This window comes from Aythya fuligula, chromosome 11, assembly GCF_009819795.1.
Source record: "Aythya fuligula isolate bAytFul2 chromosome 11, bAytFul2.pri, whole genome shotgun sequence".
In the NCBI taxonomy this organism is placed as follows: Eukaryota; Metazoa; Chordata; class Aves; order Anseriformes; family Anatidae; genus Aythya; species Aythya fuligula.
In genome coordinates this window covers 20,091,524-20,110,000 of record NC_045569.1, presented here as the reverse complement: position 1 = coordinate 20,110,000, position 18,477 = coordinate 20,091,524, and the positions used below count along the sequence as shown (strand labels likewise).

The window sequence follows — 18,477 nt, the reverse complement described above, 5'->3', positions numbered from 1 at the left end:
CATAAGATCCTTTCTAGATGGATTTTCTAAATTTCAGTGAAAAAGTAGATACATTTGAGAAAGTAGAAAATGGCAATATAGGAAGTATTTCTGACTTACTTCAACATTTGCTATTTACTGGCTTTGGTTCAAACCCTCCTGTACCAATTCATTAATTCACAGTCAGTTCCTAAAACAACTCTGCTGAAGACAGTATTAAAAACATGGATGAAACTTTCATTATCCTCACCATCTAAATACCTGTGTCTGAAAGGGAGTCTGCAACTCAGACTTCAGCTGTTGAGCTGGATATGTCCACACTGGCTTTGATTTTCTTGCTGAAACCATGGAGCTGCTGGATAGAGGTCGTGCTGTATTACCTTGGCTAGAGGAATCTGGGCCATCAATTGTTTCCTTTGAGTTTGGAAAGGTGAAGGTGTCTGTATTTTCAGGGTCCGCCCTAGTACTAATTTCTCCTGTACCAAACAAATAAATAAATACAAGTTTCATTGCTAAACGAGTGCAACAACAGCATCACAGTGATATTCCACCATATACTAGTAGGCACTGGCATGTTCCAGTTTGCTCTCATGTTAAGCAGGTTACAATTTTCAGGACATATCACCAAAACCCATGTAGAAATGTCACTGATTGACCTTAAGCCTAACCAAGCTGTAATGGGTTACTATTATGAAGACTGAAATTATGTTAAGGAAAAATGTATCACAGCTTTAATTTATAATGTTCTAAAGCTCATAACATGCCAGCTAGTAGTAATATACAGCATAATAACACCAAAATATTATCATTTATACTCCATGTTATTCCATATATTTTTTTAGTTTTCCAACTACTACGTTTCATTAGGAAAACTTTGAAATTTATATTTCAATTTGCTACTACGCCCACTCCTCATTTTGCTCATGCTCCTTTTCGCATTGATGGTATGTTTGTCACATGCCACAAGCAGCTGTAGTGATAACAGTTTTGAACATTCTTTGTAGTAGATCAGAACCCTGTTACCCAGAGTACATTCATTTATGAAGAGCCATTCATCTCATCACACTGGCAAAACAGAGGCTTGATCAGATGTTATAAGTCATGTCTACCATCACTTGCAGTATCATTGACTTTACTATAACTCTGATGGTCAGATATTAGATTCAGACACTTAGAATCTGAAACATGCAGGTAGGAACCTCTAAGAATTTTCAGAAATGAGCAGTGACCAAATCCTCACAGGGATTAAGAAATATGATTCCTATTCAATTGCAAGACACAGGATGCTCATGTGCATTTTTATGCACTAAGTATTTTTAAGAATTTTACTGAGTACTTTATAGACAGCCACTTCCCTGAGAGACAAAACAAGGGACTGAAAGTGAAGTTGGAGATACAACTCATGGTTGTTATCAATCATTTGTACTCACCTACAGTTGACTTCTTGTGCTGCCTGTGAAACTCATGGAGAGGAGCTGCTTTGGATACAACAGGAGGTGTCTGGAGAGTTATCTTTGCTGCTGGAGGGATAAGCCGTTGTTCAGTTAGGCTCAGAATACCTATGAGAATATGACATTAATGAACAATTCATATACATTCCAGTAATGAAAGAAAAAAATAGTAACAATAATGAAAGAATTAAACAAAGGTAGTCCAAAGTTCTTTCAATTCCAAATCCGAACTAGAAAAGCAGCAGGTATATTTTTTTTTTAATGAGGACACTCAAGGAAGATAATCTTTGTAATTACGTAAACAATGTAATTATGACTATGGACCGATTGCTAAAATAGCCCAAGTGCAGGACTAATTAAAACTGAATGATTAATAACCAGAGATTAATCATGATTCTATCTTGATCATTTTATTTGGTCACACAAGAATCTTCCATCATACACAATTCTTCTTTCCAGTAACAACTAAACTCTGTGAATTACAATATGACTTAATCAGGAAGGATGATGCTGAAAATAGCATGCTATCTCCTACGGTTAGCTACCACACGAAGTAGTCTGAAGTGATCTCTACCCTTTGCAATGTTTGAGAAGACAATTCTTAAAAGTTTTGAGGTGACGGAAAATTTGATTACCAGGTATCTGCTACAAAGAGCAACAACACTGATTATGTAGCTTACATCTGATGCCTGGCAACAATACCCAGCCAGGCTTCTGTGACTCACCTTTCTTTATATCTTCATCTAACAGGGGTAAGGTAGAATCCATGTGGTGAGAGGCAGGCAAAACCCAAAGGTTGCTAGCTGCGTGACTTTTCACTGTCTTATGACTACACATCTAGGAAGAGACAGAATCTTATTTTAACACAGAGAAATCCTGGATTTGCAAAGGACACTTTTCTACTCAGGTAATAATGTAATTTCCACTATGAATAAGATTTAATAATGTAACAGAACATGCACAGCTTTTACTACTCGTGAACATGCTACAGTACTTTCTACTGTTGTTACTTTATTAATTTAAAACAAAGTTAATTAAATTAAATTAAATTGATGCCTTGTGATTTCTTCTATGCAAAAATCAGTGTACTAGTTCCTAAAGAGATCACAAGGAGTTTGCTTAATTTTAATGAGTACATTGTAAACATAGTGCTTCTTGATAGAACAGTCTTCGCATATATAAAATGCATACACAGGCAAGGCACCAGAAAGAAAAGGAAGTTCCTTAAAATATGGAAATAAATTTTTACGGGGAAGAATACTAAAGGAATTAAAGTATGTGAAACTATTCAGAAATCAGGGATCAAAAAGTATCTCAGACTTCTGAAGTTTTCTTTAACTACAGCAGGGAACAACACAGCTTGATAATGTGATACGGAAGCATGTGCCACACTAGCTGTGCTAATGTGGGGATTAAAGCTCCCTTACTTCCCCAATTAACCTGTGCTTGCCAGAAAAAAATGGAACCTGCTGGTTCTAAGTGCCAGGGATTCAAGCAGTGACACATATCACTTTGGGATAGTGATATCACGTCTCTTATTGTTATGATCACTAGCACACAAACAGAGCACTGTGCAGGGAAAAGAACATATTGCTACCTTACACTTACATATTTTAAATACAAAATCTCTACATTATCATCCCACTTTTTCCTTTCTCCAATATGGTATCTTCAGTTTCTTTCTGCCTACGAATATACATACTATTCCATGTGGAATGTGAGTTGTACTCAACTCCTAAAGAAACAGAGCGCCAGCTCTTCAGCAGGTTTAAAGCATCGCAGCACATGCAACTTCACAGCAAGTAACATCACTGAGATCTCTCACTTGAAGATAGTGAACCACTACCAGCAGAAGATGATACTATTTTCTCTTGCCTGGCTCATGCTAGAAACATAAGACAAAGATAAACATAGGGAAACATGAAAGATTCACCTTAAATGCAAGTGTTTTGATGAAGCGAAGGGAAAATTTAACCTTACTCAAAACCTTACTCTGTTGATGGATGTTTGGAAATCTAAGTAAAGTTTTATTAGTTTTAGCAGCTATATTACCCAATGAGTAGGCGTGCTCTAATGTATGATGCTCAGAGCTTCCTTTGCAAGTGCAGCTGTACAGGTTCTCCAGTAACTTTCATGCTGTGTCCCAACAACACAAGCAATTGACTAAAATTGAATGAAAAGGGTATGAAAGTGCCAGCACATGGGCGTAAATAATTATTAATCTGAGGAACAATAAATGTAGTGGAGGCACGTATTAGATCTTTTAGGAACCAGGAAAGCCAACAGGTAGATTGGACAAGGTAAGAGATCTGGCAATAATGCGGCTAAGAACATTGAGACAGGCTGGACAAAGAGCTTGACATAGGTTAGGATTAAAGGGTTTGGATGGGGACAGAGAGTCAAGCACCTAAGATTAGGATATGCTTTATAAGGAACAGAGAAACTAGTGCAAGATAAAATGTAAGAAGGAAGAACTGGAGCACACTAAGACAGGGAAAACAGAATGGTTTGTACACAGCAAGATGCCTCTCCCTCACAATTTGGAGTGGACATCAAGTTCCCAGTCTCATCTTTAGCTGTTAAATAACTGTGAGGCCCAATAGAAAATGCCCCATGCTTTCGTGGGTGATGATCTGCTATGAGTTACTCTATTAGTCTAATGATTAGAAATTCTTATATTGGGTAAAAAGGTTTGAACCCTACTGATGAGCTATATGGAAGACAACCTAATAACATGTGCTGGACATTTTTTTAATCTACTTTTAAAAAAAAATCATTTCATTATGAATGATAAACTACCTTAAAATAACATTAAGTACATAAGATCTGAAAGCTACAAAATACTGATAGATCTGCAAAATGAAAATACTTACTTCTTTCATAGAACACATCAGGACTACATTGTTTAAAATACTAGCTTTTAATAACTGATTATCATGCTTATGTGTATCTTTCAGTACACTAGGATCCAGGATGTGATTGGGATCCTTTGAGGACTAGTGTGTCGCAATTAGTAAATAACATCAGCCATTGAGTTTACAGAAAGGGATAGGAAATTCTAAAGGACTGTTCATAAGTCTAACAGGGAAATGAGATAGATCAAAATAAACTATTATAATTTTTCCTTCCAATTTGTGTAATAACACTGTCCACAAGAGACATTAGGGAGCTAGGAAATACGTAGGCTTTCTCATAATAGAGAATCTTTCAGAGAAATCATAGGCACTCATTTCAGTTACGGCCATTATGAAGCATTATGCTTTAAGGGATCTAGCTGTATGAATCTTCATGTCCTCATGTTCCAAGAAAATAGCAATAAGCATATAACCAAGATTAACTTTATACCAGCCAGCATATAAGTGGCTTGATACTGAGAAAAGGAAATAATAAACCACACTTTTATACTGACTCTCAGCTCAAGCAGTTTGTGGGGGAAACAAAAATACATAAAATGAACAAAATTTAATTAATCAGTGACTACTTTTTTCAGGCTATTGCTATTGTATCAGGAAAGCAGCACTGATTTTACCATTGGTCAGTTTTATCCTAGTTTAAAACCCAGGAGTTTTGTTACGATAAACAGCACTATGTATTTTATTTGTGTTCATACACGTGTTATAAGCAACATAGAAAAGCAATTCAGGTAGAGTGTATGAGTTCAAAGGCAGCCTAGAAGTTTTTATTTTTTTACTGTAGATATTTAATTCTTCTTTTTTATAAACTCCATGGTAGGTGTCAACTTCAAAAAAGGACACATGCAACTGAAATGCAATTTCAACTCTGCTTTACACTGCACAGTGCCACTATGATACACGAAATTACATGAAACAGGCAACACAGTGGAAGTATGGAGCTCACCCAGAGCTGTTAGCTAAGAAAATCCCACACAAGCTTTACACCTTTCTTTTATGTTCTTTCAGCATCCTATTTGCTGCATTATCTGCCCTCTTAAAGACTTCAGTGAGATACCAAAGCAAAATTTGGCAAATCACTTTCCACCATCAGTTATTTTCATTAAAATTAAGGCAACTCAAAATAAAGATAGCTTAAAATACTAGTAAGTAATGCAAGAAAAATGTTTACTTTTAGCATATTATATACTTTTATTACTATTATTCAGTGACAAAAAAGATCTTTATAAGATTTTATCTTTTTAAAGGGTTTTCAATGGATTTATGTCTACTTAGGTCAGCACATCTTAAAACCTTTATTCACACTTAAGCTTTCATGGTATAAACACAACAAATAGTGGATGTAACACCACATATTCCAGAACTGGCAGCTCCTAGAACTAGAGCTTTTATGTTTTCAGCACAGACAGCCTCAAACCAGCATGAAACAAAGGATCACACCTTCTGTAACCCTAACCTGTAGACACCTCACCTGCTTTCTGTCTGGCAGAACCCATGCTCAGAAGAGCTGCAATGTACCCTGACTGCTACGAGGTGAATGGAGTCACAGATATCTTCCTGCACAAATAACGCCTTCTAGTGAAGATTGTTATGAAGATTATAATTCAGCAAGTATATTTGTCTGAAGTCAGCACAAAGCCTGCTCGTTCATCATGGGTACTTTTAAAGTACAGTTTTATAGGGCTGGAAGGGAGCACTTCATCTGTAGTGCAGAGTAAGGCTTACTCTGTATAATATGCTTGGAGTGTGCTGAAAAACTATTTTTTCATTTCAAGCACTTCTGAGTGTAATTAACCTGGGACATGAGAAAAAACAATTCTATTACCCTTTCTAAAGTGTTTTTCTCCTGTGGATAAACCTCTCCCACTTGATTTTTTTCTTTTTGCTTCATTTTAAATAGGGTACTTGTTGTAACACCATGGGGATTTTCTGATTAGTTCCCTATTTGTTTTCTTTTTACCTAGACAGCAATATTTAACTAGAACAAGTGATTTTAAAAATACACTTATATATATATATATTTATTTTTTTTTCCCCTAGAAAAGAATATAGGCTGGTATTAAATACAGAGAAAGGATAGTGTCAGAACTATGGTTTATCAACCCAGAAGATTAGATAAATCAGATTTTCTTATCAGAAAACCACACAGCTTGATAGCAATGGTGGAAAAGGTATACAGCAGCAATCTATCATTTCATGATTATCTGCTCCAAATTGCCATTTACCTTCATATTTTTGATTAGGAAGATCTTGCTGAAATTTGATGTTTGTAATCCCCACAAAGAGAAGGATGAAGCATAGTCAAATAAAATCAATAGAACTAAGGTCAGTTTTCCGTATGTTCAGAAAACTGGCAGGTAAGAGTTTGTAGAAGGCACCTCTAGTGGAAACCGGACGTCTGTCAAACTGCATGTTCCTCAGACAAAAAGCACTAGAGAAACAAGATCAAACTATCCCAAAGATGAAGCAGGATAAGGATAGCAAGGTTCAGGTTTTTAGAAATGGAAGAAAATCAATTCAGACTGCAAAAAATTCAAGTGAAATTAAGACAGAGGTGCTAAGCGACTTGCACTTTATCCTCAATCATACAATTTGTCCTCAATCATACAATGAATAGAAATATTGGTTAGAAGGGATCTTTGTTGGACATCAAGTCTAGTCTTGAGTCTACTAACCACACAAGATCAGGTCAGCTTTGTTTTTTTTCTAGATGAGATTCCTGTAGGATTTAATTACATTCTGTAGTCTAAACTGATGTGTTTGCTTTGGTGTTGATCTATACAGTAAGCAGCAAAGCAAAGCACAGAACAGCTTCACTGACATTTCCATCATCTATCAGTTTCTGTTCTGAAAAGGAATCTCATTCTGATAATCAAGCCAAGTAATCTTAGCAATAAATAGTAAATAAATAAAGTGTTTGATACTGGTTTCCAATGACCTAATTTTGGTCCTCCGAGACTAAGAACCAGCATATGGAATTCAGTGCAGAAATACCCAATGTAAGTAAAGGACAAATTCTCATCAGTGTGAGTGGAACTATTTTACAGTCGGATGAGTCAAAATTTGTAACAGTCTCTATGAAATTTAAAATAGGAACCATTTTTAAAACTGGTTGTCTTTTTATTCAAGATTTCCAAGTAGGAAAATTATGTAGAAAATGCAAGTTTGTCTTATTCATTCTAATTTACACAGTCCAGCATTTTATCTACCTAGTGATTAATACAGGTTCCCTGAGATCTAATACCGAGACAGTCATAAATATTTCTGTCACATTTTGTTTATCTAAATGGAATAAACTCCAATTTCAATGGAAAGCCCAACATATAACCTTCAATATGCAGCAGCTAGGCATCTTTAACAACAGGTCTTACACATTATTCTTACCTACTTTAAGTTCTTAAACTAACCAGAGATGGCTCTGAATTGTCAATTTTCCATGTAATTGGAAAAATCAAGCTTTGCTCCTTCATAACCTGCTGCTAGCTCTCCCAGAAATTTACCTCCATCAAAACTCTGCCATAGCAGGTGCAAGAGAGAATAGATGGAGAACTTTGGTGAATCCCACATCTGTTTTTGAAAAAGGGAACAGAAGCAGCACAGAAGGAAGTAAGGAAGATAATTGCTGGCTTGAACTACAATACATTTTACTTGCGGGCAAAGGGCCAGCTTACACGAGGCAGAATATGCAGGACCATCTTATTGGAATTCAGGGGTGGGCCTCCATTCTTGTCCGGAGACAGCTGTAAACCAGCAGCCCATAGCATCACAATCAGGCACTGAGTTTTGTCAAGGAATGCTGATATGTACGGAAGCAGCTTCAGCAGCTTTGGCTGCACCCCTACCTAGCAAAATGACAGTCAATCTCCAATTCCAGATGACAAGAACTGGATAAAAACTTAAAACAAATGGTGACCTTTCAAAAGATTAATTTGTTTACCAACAAAACGTTCAACGTTTGTCATCTCAGATGGGGGTGACCTTCACGTTCCCATTTCTAGGTTGAAAGGATGCTGACTTTAGTCATCTGTTAAGTTAACTCCATCTCACCAATTATTTCCTTTTTATTTTTACTGATGAGAAGATTTTATTAATCCACTGTGCTGCTTGTTCTGATTACATACCATAATACAAATGCAACAAGCTTATTTTGAATTATTGTGGTGTAACACTGATTTGTTTAGGTCTCATTCTGCTACCAATGCCAACTTATGCTTTGACTGTAATTATAGCCATATGCATAGGTTTAAAACAATCAAATTTTGAGGACCAAAACACCTGATTTTCTTCTACAGCTTCTTCTAATCATTTGAAATGAAAAGAATTGCCCTGCTCCGCCTTCCTTTATAATTTTGGAAATGAATAGACTCCCAGTGATAAGCATTAGTGATTAGTACGATGCAAATTCCAAATAAAGAACAAATAACTGAGGACGTGATTAGAGTGATTGCACTCAAATAACTTAGCTAAAAAAAAAAACCACCAACAAAACAGAATCACTGCCATCACCGTTAAATCCACACTGTATAAGATGCAACTCATAAAGGCTAGAAATCATCACCGTATTAAATTCTAACTCATGAATAAATTAAAAGGTTCCTAAGTTTACAGTATAATATATATTTATATGAAAACAGGGACCAAGAAGTGCCAGAATAATTCTATAAAAGAACAGCAGTCCTATGAAAATGAAAGGTATAGCTGTGAATCTTTTCTACATTGCAGCAGTTAGTCAGAATTATTTTTGCTGCAATTCAGATCACTATTTGTTTTGCTAGATCCTCCATGGGAAGTGTACATATTTAATAATTATCTACTCATCATTTTTCATTTATTATCCAGACACAGTCTACAAAATAAAGCCATGCCCAGTCTGCCAATGGTGTTTCAAACAGAATTACATTTCTTATTTTAAGGTAACTACGGAATGTTACAGAGGATGAAACATTAGTGCTTATCAAACCAAAAAAGTACAAAAGGGCAATAGTAACCACATAATTAATTTCCTTTAGTTTCTGTCTTAAAATTCAGCATCGGTAAACACCAAAAGAGCAAGAAAAGAACATTTTCATGAAAAAATGAGATCTTTACTAAGAAAATGAAAATAATTTTTAAAGCTGCTAAAATGGCAGGATAGGAAAAAGTCTGTGAACTTTGTGCTTGACCTAACTGGTTAGATCAAAACCAGTTTGTTTTTAACCTAACCACATTTTAAAATACTCAGGTCTCCTTGAAAACTGGGATACTGACAACTCTTAGAAAAAACTGAATGCAGTTAATCGAGTGATTGGTTTTTCATTCCTGTCACTTTCTGCCACTGATTTTTTTGGGGGCATAATCTTTGAATTTAGGTACATATGTAGGGCATGTACATGGCTATATGCATAGGTCCGCCCGTGTGTGTGTATGTACAAATATTGCCCTCTAATGGCAGATTAGAAAAAGCAGGGTAGGTAGTAGCTAACCTAATTCTTCTTATAGGTACTTAATTGCTGTTTATTCTTCCAAAATGAAAGACCATATAATTTTAGACCTGCAACTACACACTAATTTATTTTAGCTACTCTTGGCAATCTATAACTATCATTTCACTGAGTGCTTGTATACATTGCATTTAACAGAAATGCCTTCATTCACAATCTTGGTAGTGGATTTTGCAAATCCAACTGCAGAATTCCCCTCCCCCCCAGTGAAGACAGAACATTTCAAAACACAGATTGTGCCATGAAATTCAAGAACTTTTTTAGTGTCTACTTCAGTAAAACAGCAGAATAAATTACAGACGGAAAATACCTACTTGTTTTTTCAGCCAATCTCCCTGTCATAAACAGTTTCTAAGCAACTGTAAATATGTATCAGAGAGCTTGACTAATTTACATTAAATGTTAGTAATTTAAGTCAACATTAAGAAGTTTTCTCTGATCAGTATACATTTCAGTGAGAGTGGTAAAACACATGGCTCTCTGCAGTAGTATAATATTCCTCTCTGCGAGTGTTTTAGAGTGGCTCTAAAAAGCTATTAGCCATGATGCTTTTTTCTAATTAACTCTATATCACAGGGTTAGACAAATCACCTCTTAGTCTGGGCAACAGCTTTCAAAAATCATTTTTTATAAGTGGCAGCTTACAACTGTGCCATTCACAGATTCTGTTTGTGTTGTTTAAAACCAAACACCCTAGAATCTTACGGCAATGGGCTCGCTGCATAATACTTCTATTACAAACATTACATTCTAGAAGAGCGTCCTTGTGTGAGACTATTCGGCATATTCTTTCATGTAGACAGTGCTGCGCTGAATTTGTGAACATAACTGATTTTTGTGGATGTCTGTGGCTTTTTTTTTTTTTTTTTTTAAAGCATACTTTAAAGAAAATCATCCTCATGTTTGTTTAAGAGGAGCAGCAGTTCTGCAGAACAGAAATTTGGAAGAATCAAAACTTAATGTTACACAGCTTAAACATTCTAAGGCCAGAGAGAAGAGCGATATCAGGGGCGCTGGCCAGGATTCTCCTACTAGCGTGTTGTGAGAAGTGCTCAGCCTCAGCTTTTCTAGATAATTGTTTTGTACTAAGGGAAACATCTTGACCAGGGTAAAAGGAAAGCTGTGATTCAGAATACCTTGTAGCTGGACAGCAAATATGATTGGGATCTATAAGATATTGAAAGATCTCCACATGCAAAGGAAGGATCTAAATCTGTCCCTCACATTCCAAAGCAAGTCCTCCAGGTATGGGAATAAGAAGCAGAATAGGACATTCTCTCCTAACCCTCATCAGAAAAATAAGATGCAAACAACACCTAAATTCATGCATTCAGTCTAGGATTCTGATTCTCATTTAGTATAACCCCTATTTATCTGCTGCAGTGACACTGATTTCTGGTGTGATAGCCCTATGGAAGGATTGCTTCTTTAAAAAAAAGTCAATTAAAAACAGCATCAAAGCAACATACAAGCATTTTTCACTCATTCATAACAATCCTATTGACATTTGAAAATTGAAGGCATTCATGTCTCTTAAAGAAACAGCCACAGAACAAACAACTGAAAGCCCATTCTTATCAACAAAACCCCTTTTACGTCTTCCTTGATCTTTGTGTCACGTTCTGAACTCCACAAGTTCCAATTTATCTTCAGACCCTGATTTTACTGAGATTACTCACCATGCACATTCCCATGTATGCTTACTTTTGCTGTACTGGGCTCTTGCTACCTAAACCTGTTACATTCCATGTTTGATTTCCCTTTGTCACTTAGAATGTTTTGATTGTTACATAGGAATATCAAAAAATTGAAAATTATGAGGCACTTTCACTTACAATACATATTTTTTTTTTATTACTTAGGTCTGACATGTATTAACTGTAATAATGAACGGTCAATATATATATAAACCCATAATACATAAAAGTTACTCACAGGAACAGGTCTTTTCTTAGTTATAAGTGGCAGCCTGATCTCATAGTTCTGTGGTTTTAAAACAGCTTTCTTGTTGGTGTTCTCTGGGTCAAGCATAATTTTCATATCCATTTCCAGCTGGTGCTGAAACATAACATGCACAGTCTTAAAATAATTGCACTAAGCCAGAAGTATTTATAAACAGGAATTGACTAACATGTCCAGAAATTTGCAATAGGATGATTAAAAAATCATGTTATCTCACTGTCCACACAGAACTGGGCAAACAATGAAAAAGTGTTTTTGATTAGACAAATGACTTAGCAAGGCATAAAATTAGCATTCCTATGCATGCTTCTACCAAAATTTGTTCAATTAACTTCACTATAAGTACTGAAAGTTCCAGATTTGCATGTCTTTGAGTTAAATTTTAAGTGGAAAGGACAATCAAGCTTGACTAATTCGATTAACGTAGGCCGTTTGTTGATTCGATTTACCTTTGCTATAAAACGTTTCAATACATACAAATTAAGAAACATGGACAAAACAAACAATATTTAAAGAAATCCCAACTCATTATTACAAATATTAGTACAACTTATCCTACTGGAAAGAGTTAATACAGCCACATTTTATAAATATAGCTGTTCATATAAAAATATTTTGATTATGGTGCTATCGTTTTACTTATTATTTATTTATTTTTCCTGAATATTGTCTCAGGTAAGTCTCAGATCAGCTTTTTAACGTAATTTGCGTCTCTGCTTTATAAAACTATTTTGTGAACTAGTCAAGAGCATGTAAAGTACGTGTCTAACCATAAATGCGGACTCAGACATACGCAACACACAGTTCGAATCTAAAGCACTTATTGTATAGAAGCCAGAGGCGGCTTTTTCTATCATAAAAGTATCTTAAGGTGAAAACATTTCAGTTCATCATGCATGTGCTTTAATTTACACCTGGCTCTGTATCTGTTGTAGTAATTTCTCCCAATGCTTTCATTGCTAACCAGTCTCTGCACTCAACAGGGTTGTTTGTTTGTGTTTTTTTTTTTACAACTCAGTGCCAAAGAGGGAGGAATCCTCAGATGGCAGGAACTAACGGATTGCCAGACAAGTCCACAGAGCTATGGCAATTCAGAGGAGCTAGGGGCCTGGCACTTTATGTGCTTATTTCCCACTGCATGTGTATGGGAATACAAAAACCCCTCTTACCATGTGAGATCCAACTAACCATATTTATAGATGAGAGCACTCTGCTGATATTTCCATTGTGTAAACATAAAAAGGAATTTATGATAATTATGTTTTTTGACAAATAAAATAGTCCATAAAAAGTATAAGAATTGTTAGAGGTATATTTGAACTATTAAGCAATTGTATTACTTTGTGAGAGCACTAAAACTGGTTAAATTTATTTATCTGCACAATATATTCCCTTCTTTTGATAGTAATTACAAGCAGATGTATCAATGAGACGCTCATTTAGATTTGGGTTTGTAAGAACAAAAGTTATTATCCAAGCCAATTACTCTTTTACCCACATGGCTGCACAGAGACAGAAAGTTCAATTTTCACCTCATCAGTGATTTTGTGGTATTTATTTTATTACTATAACACACCACTGTACAGAAAGGAAACTGCTTGTGCTATTAAACAAGAATTGGGGGAAAATTGAGCACCTTCTCAATTAAAATAGGAGATGATTCACAATTCAGATTCCCCAGTCAGACTGACAGTGAAGTGATCAGTGTTGGAGTGGCAAATTCCACTAAGTGTAACAAGAATTGAAATGCTTAATAATAAAATATAATAATAATCTATGGCAAGTGACAATTCTACACTTGCAGGATGGTATCATCGGTCTCTTCCATCTATATCATCCAAGGTCTTACATTTAAAGTGGCCTCAACCTTCTTGATGTAGAAGGAAAAAAAGGTGAGAAGAGCAGAGCAAACAGTGCATTATTACAAATATAATGCTCTACAAGAATTATTGTGCTCAACTATTAGCATGGAGTATAGAGGAATAAACAAAACAAGTTGACGTGCAGCCATACAGTTAAGGATTCAAATCCTGTTTTATTTCTACACAGAAGTCATGTCAGAGCAGAGGGCATTTAATTGCATAGCAGGCCAACAAATCAGACTAGGTAATTCTATTTTGCAGATGCACGTGGTGCATGGTTTCAAATGGAGTCTAATTCCTTTATGAATGAGTTACATTATATTAATCTCTGAAACAATCTGTATTATCAGTAACTAAACCGCTTTTCATGTCTGGCTATTTGTGGTATGTGCAAATTCTAAACCCTCTAGAAACAACTTTTTGTTTACACATTTAATTCTTTTAAAGAGAACATTAACTTCTACTGTACATTCACAATGTCAGCTTTTAGTGACAAAACAAAATAAAGCTGCACAAGCGAAAGCTTGTGTGTTTTCAATAATGCAGATATTTTTTACTTTTATTTTTAAATTTGAACTGATTCACATACTGGTTATGGACAACAGTGTCCTTTCAGCCAGTGCTGGGGGCTTTACATTTCTTGCAAGATGCCTCTTTATGGTTCTTAAGCCTCATTAGAAGAAGGAACCCAATTACAGCACACCATGAGGATAAGAAAGGGGGACAGTGCTTCACAATTCCTCCTATGAGTCAGGTTCAAACAGCCTCACGCTGCTGCTTTTATGATTCAGAAATAGTGTACGTGTGACTAAACAATAATTTTAAGCCTATTCTGACACCTGTGGGCAAACTATTTCCCACATGACAAGTATTCTACGTGAAAATTGCATCTGTGCTCGTTTGACTCCAACCTTATTTTATCCTAACTGCTACAAATACAACTTATGCTCCATTTCTACTCTCACATGGCCTACTACGGACTGCAAAGCACAAAAATATTACTACATGAATTATTCATCGCTCTCAGAACCTCTGTGGGTTGAGAAGTTGATTCCTTCAAGCCTACATACCTGGAAATACTGTCTGCAAATGGCAAACTATTCAGTTCACAAGTATTTCTTCCTAGTGGAATTAAATTTGGAAAAACAGGAAAGTACACTTAAATACAAAAAAAAATTGTTTATAGTTGCAAGTGAGGAAAAGACAGGAAGTGAGGAATTGTAGGTGAGAATTTCCCAGCTGGATTTCACAACTATTTAATAATAAAAGCTTTTTATGTTGGCATGACGGGCATGTCGAACAGCTGGCAAAACAGCGCTGTTTGTCATTTTCTTTATAATGGGAAATTAGGGCTAGCTTGTGTGTCACTGGATATGCATTTCTAAGCAGATGCCATGGATATCAAAAATTAAAAGACAAAGAGAAAGTCAAGGCAGGACATAGGATATGTTCCACTGTAAATTAAGCTCATTCATGCACATGAAGAGTTGAAAGACCAATGATAACATAGAATTTACAGAGTAAATGACTTTTTTTTTTTTTCCAAAACATAAGTGTGTTCATATAGGACAGGGTTAGCGTACTGTCTGGAAACTGTATCCTGCTTTCAGAACACCATTAGACACCATCGTTATCCATTCAAAATTGGGAAGGCCAGGGTACTCCATTCAACAAATTCCAATGTTCATATTCTTTAAAAATTATGAATGAAAACATTTCACAACAATAACAGTAACATTTTATACAAAGATATAAAATTTATATATAAAGATTACTGACTCTTTCAGTACAATCTCACAGAAATTCATTTTCGTAGTTCTACTGCATCATGAAATTTGTTCAAGTTAAATAAGAACTAGAGATCTCACTATCTTATTCATCATTTCAAAAATATGCAATACTTTAATACTGCTTTACAGTGGGACTTCTTTTACAAAGAAAATCAGCAATAGAAGTGTTTGGCTGCTCATTCTGGCTATACAATTTTGTGTAGCTTCTGGTAAGCCTTAGTACAACAGACGGCCTCCTCTTAAGGTTATCTTTCACCAAAGCTCCCTCAAATGTAAACCATAACAACATAAAATTGTGAAAATGGGCATTTAAAAATATTTTATTAAATTGTTTTTAAAATGTTTGAGAAAAACAGCTTGAACTCACCAGTCAAAACTCACACCTTAGAATAAAATAAACAAAAAACCAACACTTCCAATACAACCATTTTAAGAAGGCTTTAAATGAATTTACATGGATTTCACTTACGAAAGACATTGAAACATCAGATTTCAAGGAAAAAAGCTACACTTATTACAGAGGTGACTGCCCTATATATGAAAGAAAATCTTTCCCACATTTCCCCATGTCTTCTACTCAAAAACAAAAGAGAGAACTAGCTTTAGTCTCAAATTATACAAACATTTATATCTGTGCTCATGCTACTCCAATATACAGTCCCATTTATTTCAAAGTCATTACTCACAGAGTCACAGTTAATCCTATGATATTTGCAGAACCAGGACCTTAAAACAGAATAAACATCTAGTTTCAGGATTCTTTAACAAGGTACTTGTGGGAGAAAAATAAGGAATGGAAGGCTTGTGGATGCACCTATGATACTACTAATGTCCTTCATAACTTAGACTTTATCCTACCGTGAAGCAGGAAGAAAGCTCCTCCTTCTTAGCTCTCTCATTCTACTGAGAATTTTTAACATATTCAGTCACCAGATGGTGTATTATGAAAAACTGAATTCATGTGGAGTCAGAACATAAGGTCATGGGATCAACTGGTAACCTACAAGATGACAGCCTACTCATTTAATGTGGTCTCTGGCAAAACAAGTAATATGTTATTTCAGACCTGTGAACCTTGAGAAATACGTAGTGCTGATTTGCTGCATGCCTGGACAGTCATGGGCTCAACAGGCACTCGTGGTAAAACAAGCTGTTTCTGAGAAGCACCAAAATGAAGCCCCCTGAGTTAGAAAGAAAGAAACAGTGAGGTTTTTAAAATTTACTTTGATTTTACCTATTAAATCCATACTGCTTCCACGTGGTTAAATCTAAAATACTATATTTTTACTTAAACATGTTTAGTGAAAAATCACAGGAGTTAACTGAAGGTTGCTTTAACTTCTTAGGACTGCATTTACTTTTGTATTGCTTTTTAGCTTAAACAAAATAAAACTAAAATAGTAAATGACCAAAATAACCTCATTTGGGCCGATATTTCCATTTGCTTTATAAAATCCTGGTACCATAGTTTTTCTGTCTTGATGCATGCATTCGTCTCAGCAATAAAACTGCTGTTTCACTTACCATTTAGTGGCCTGTTTTGAATGTACTTCGTTATTATCAGTAGAAGAAATAGTTAACACTTGTCTGTTTATAGCATTTAAATAATTTTCAGCGTGTTTCTGTCAGAGGAAAAAAAAAATGTTTAGACTATTATACAGGCATGAGAGATACTAAATTTATTTAACTCAGTTAACTGGACAATCTAGAGCTTCCCATGACTGAAAAGTTGATACACTTTGTGCTTCTGTTGGACTAAATCAGACTTTGGCTAAAGTTAAGAGGCCCAAAATTAATTAATTCTGACCATAAAAAAAAAAAAAAAAAAAAAAAAAAAAAAGCTGTTATTCTAAACTGTAATATTTGATGAATCCCATCATTTGCTGATCAGAAAGGGAACTTGCAGGATGACAAACATATGTCCTTAAGTGAATTATTGACAGAAATCTCAAAGATTGAGGTGTCTTCTGGATCTGTTCCATTTTACTTACTCTCAGCCCAAGTTCAGCTCTTTCAATTGCTGTTTCCAGATCACTGATATCCACATCTTCCACATTTCCCTTCAAGCTGATATTTTTCACTTTGTCTTTAAGCTTATGAAGGTCTTCTTGAACCTAAAAAAACAAACAAACAAGTTATGACACAAGTCATACCTATAACCCAAAGCCGTGGGATTATGTATTAGCATTTAATCAAATTTTTCACTGATTCTCCTTTGTCAAAAGTATTCCCAAACGCTGCTGCCAATGCAGGGGCCTGTTCAGAGGCCTTAGTCTCTTGTGCCACGTGGATGGTTAATGCCTGCTGGACTCTGTGAACATTTTTGGGTGACTTCCATTTGAAGCTGACAAAGTCCTCAGTTTGGAAGATTATTTGAGAAGCATGGAGGAAATGCAACTGAACAACAGTGCAATTCTCCACAATAGGATTAAAGCACCTTATGATTCACAGAATATTTACTAACCATGATAAAATCACTCTTTAAAACACCATTTTGTGACTTCGGTTACACAAACAGCATCACAGAAGCACAAACTGTGAATACTCGAAGAAAACAACACCGTGGCTCACATATATTGAGAACAACAACGTGATTACAGCAAGATTAGCAACTCAAAGGTGCTCCAATGCGATTCCAGCCCAAAACCCAAACCCTCACAGCATTTCTCAGGCACAGGCTGCCAAATCCAACGCAGGTTTCACCAGTGCCGAGGGGACCTCAGGAAAGAACCCCAGAGGAATTGCACCCCGAGGAGACCCCAATGAAGCTCGCAGCGAGGCGTTTATGTCACTGCGGGTGACATTGGGGTGACATTTTAGTGACAGACACATCCTTGCACCTCAATACAGCCCTCAGGGCACAGCTTTATGAGGCACCAACTTCACCCCTCCGCCCCCCCCCAAGCGAGCTGCCACCTCCCCCAACTCCCCAGCTTCCCCCCCTTGGGCCGGGGGCAGCGCCTGGGCCCCTCCGGGCCCCACCTGCACCAGGGCGGCCTCCGCCCCCCTCCCCGGGCCCGGCCCCTCCGAGCCGGCCATGG

The 18,477-nt window shown here is 36.2% G+C and overlaps 1 protein-coding gene across 1 annotated transcript in view; it reads right to left on the bottom strand.

The window, feature by feature from the left end:
• The window catches only part of IQCH (IQ motif containing H), a 64,819-nt gene extending 46,353 nt beyond the window's left edge, over positions 1–18,466 (bottom strand). Inside the window, exons 1-8 of the mRNA XM_032194525.1 lie at positions 18,419–18,466; positions 17,428–17,550; positions 16,961–17,058; positions 16,503–16,617; positions 11,758–11,880; positions 2,156–2,267; positions 1,410–1,538; positions 241–455 (exon numbers count right to left, since the gene is read on the bottom strand). Of these exons, the coding sequence (XP_032050416.1) occupies positions 241–455; positions 1,410–1,538; positions 2,156–2,267; positions 11,758–11,880; positions 16,503–16,556 (633 nt within the window). The 5' untranslated portion in view covers positions 16,557–16,617; positions 16,961–17,058; positions 17,428–17,550; positions 18,419–18,466. The remainder of the gene's footprint in view (positions 1–240; positions 456–1,409; positions 1,539–2,155; positions 2,268–11,757; positions 11,881–16,502; positions 16,618–16,960; positions 17,059–17,427; positions 17,551–18,418) is intronic.
• Positions 18,467–18,477: the final 11 nt, after the last annotated feature.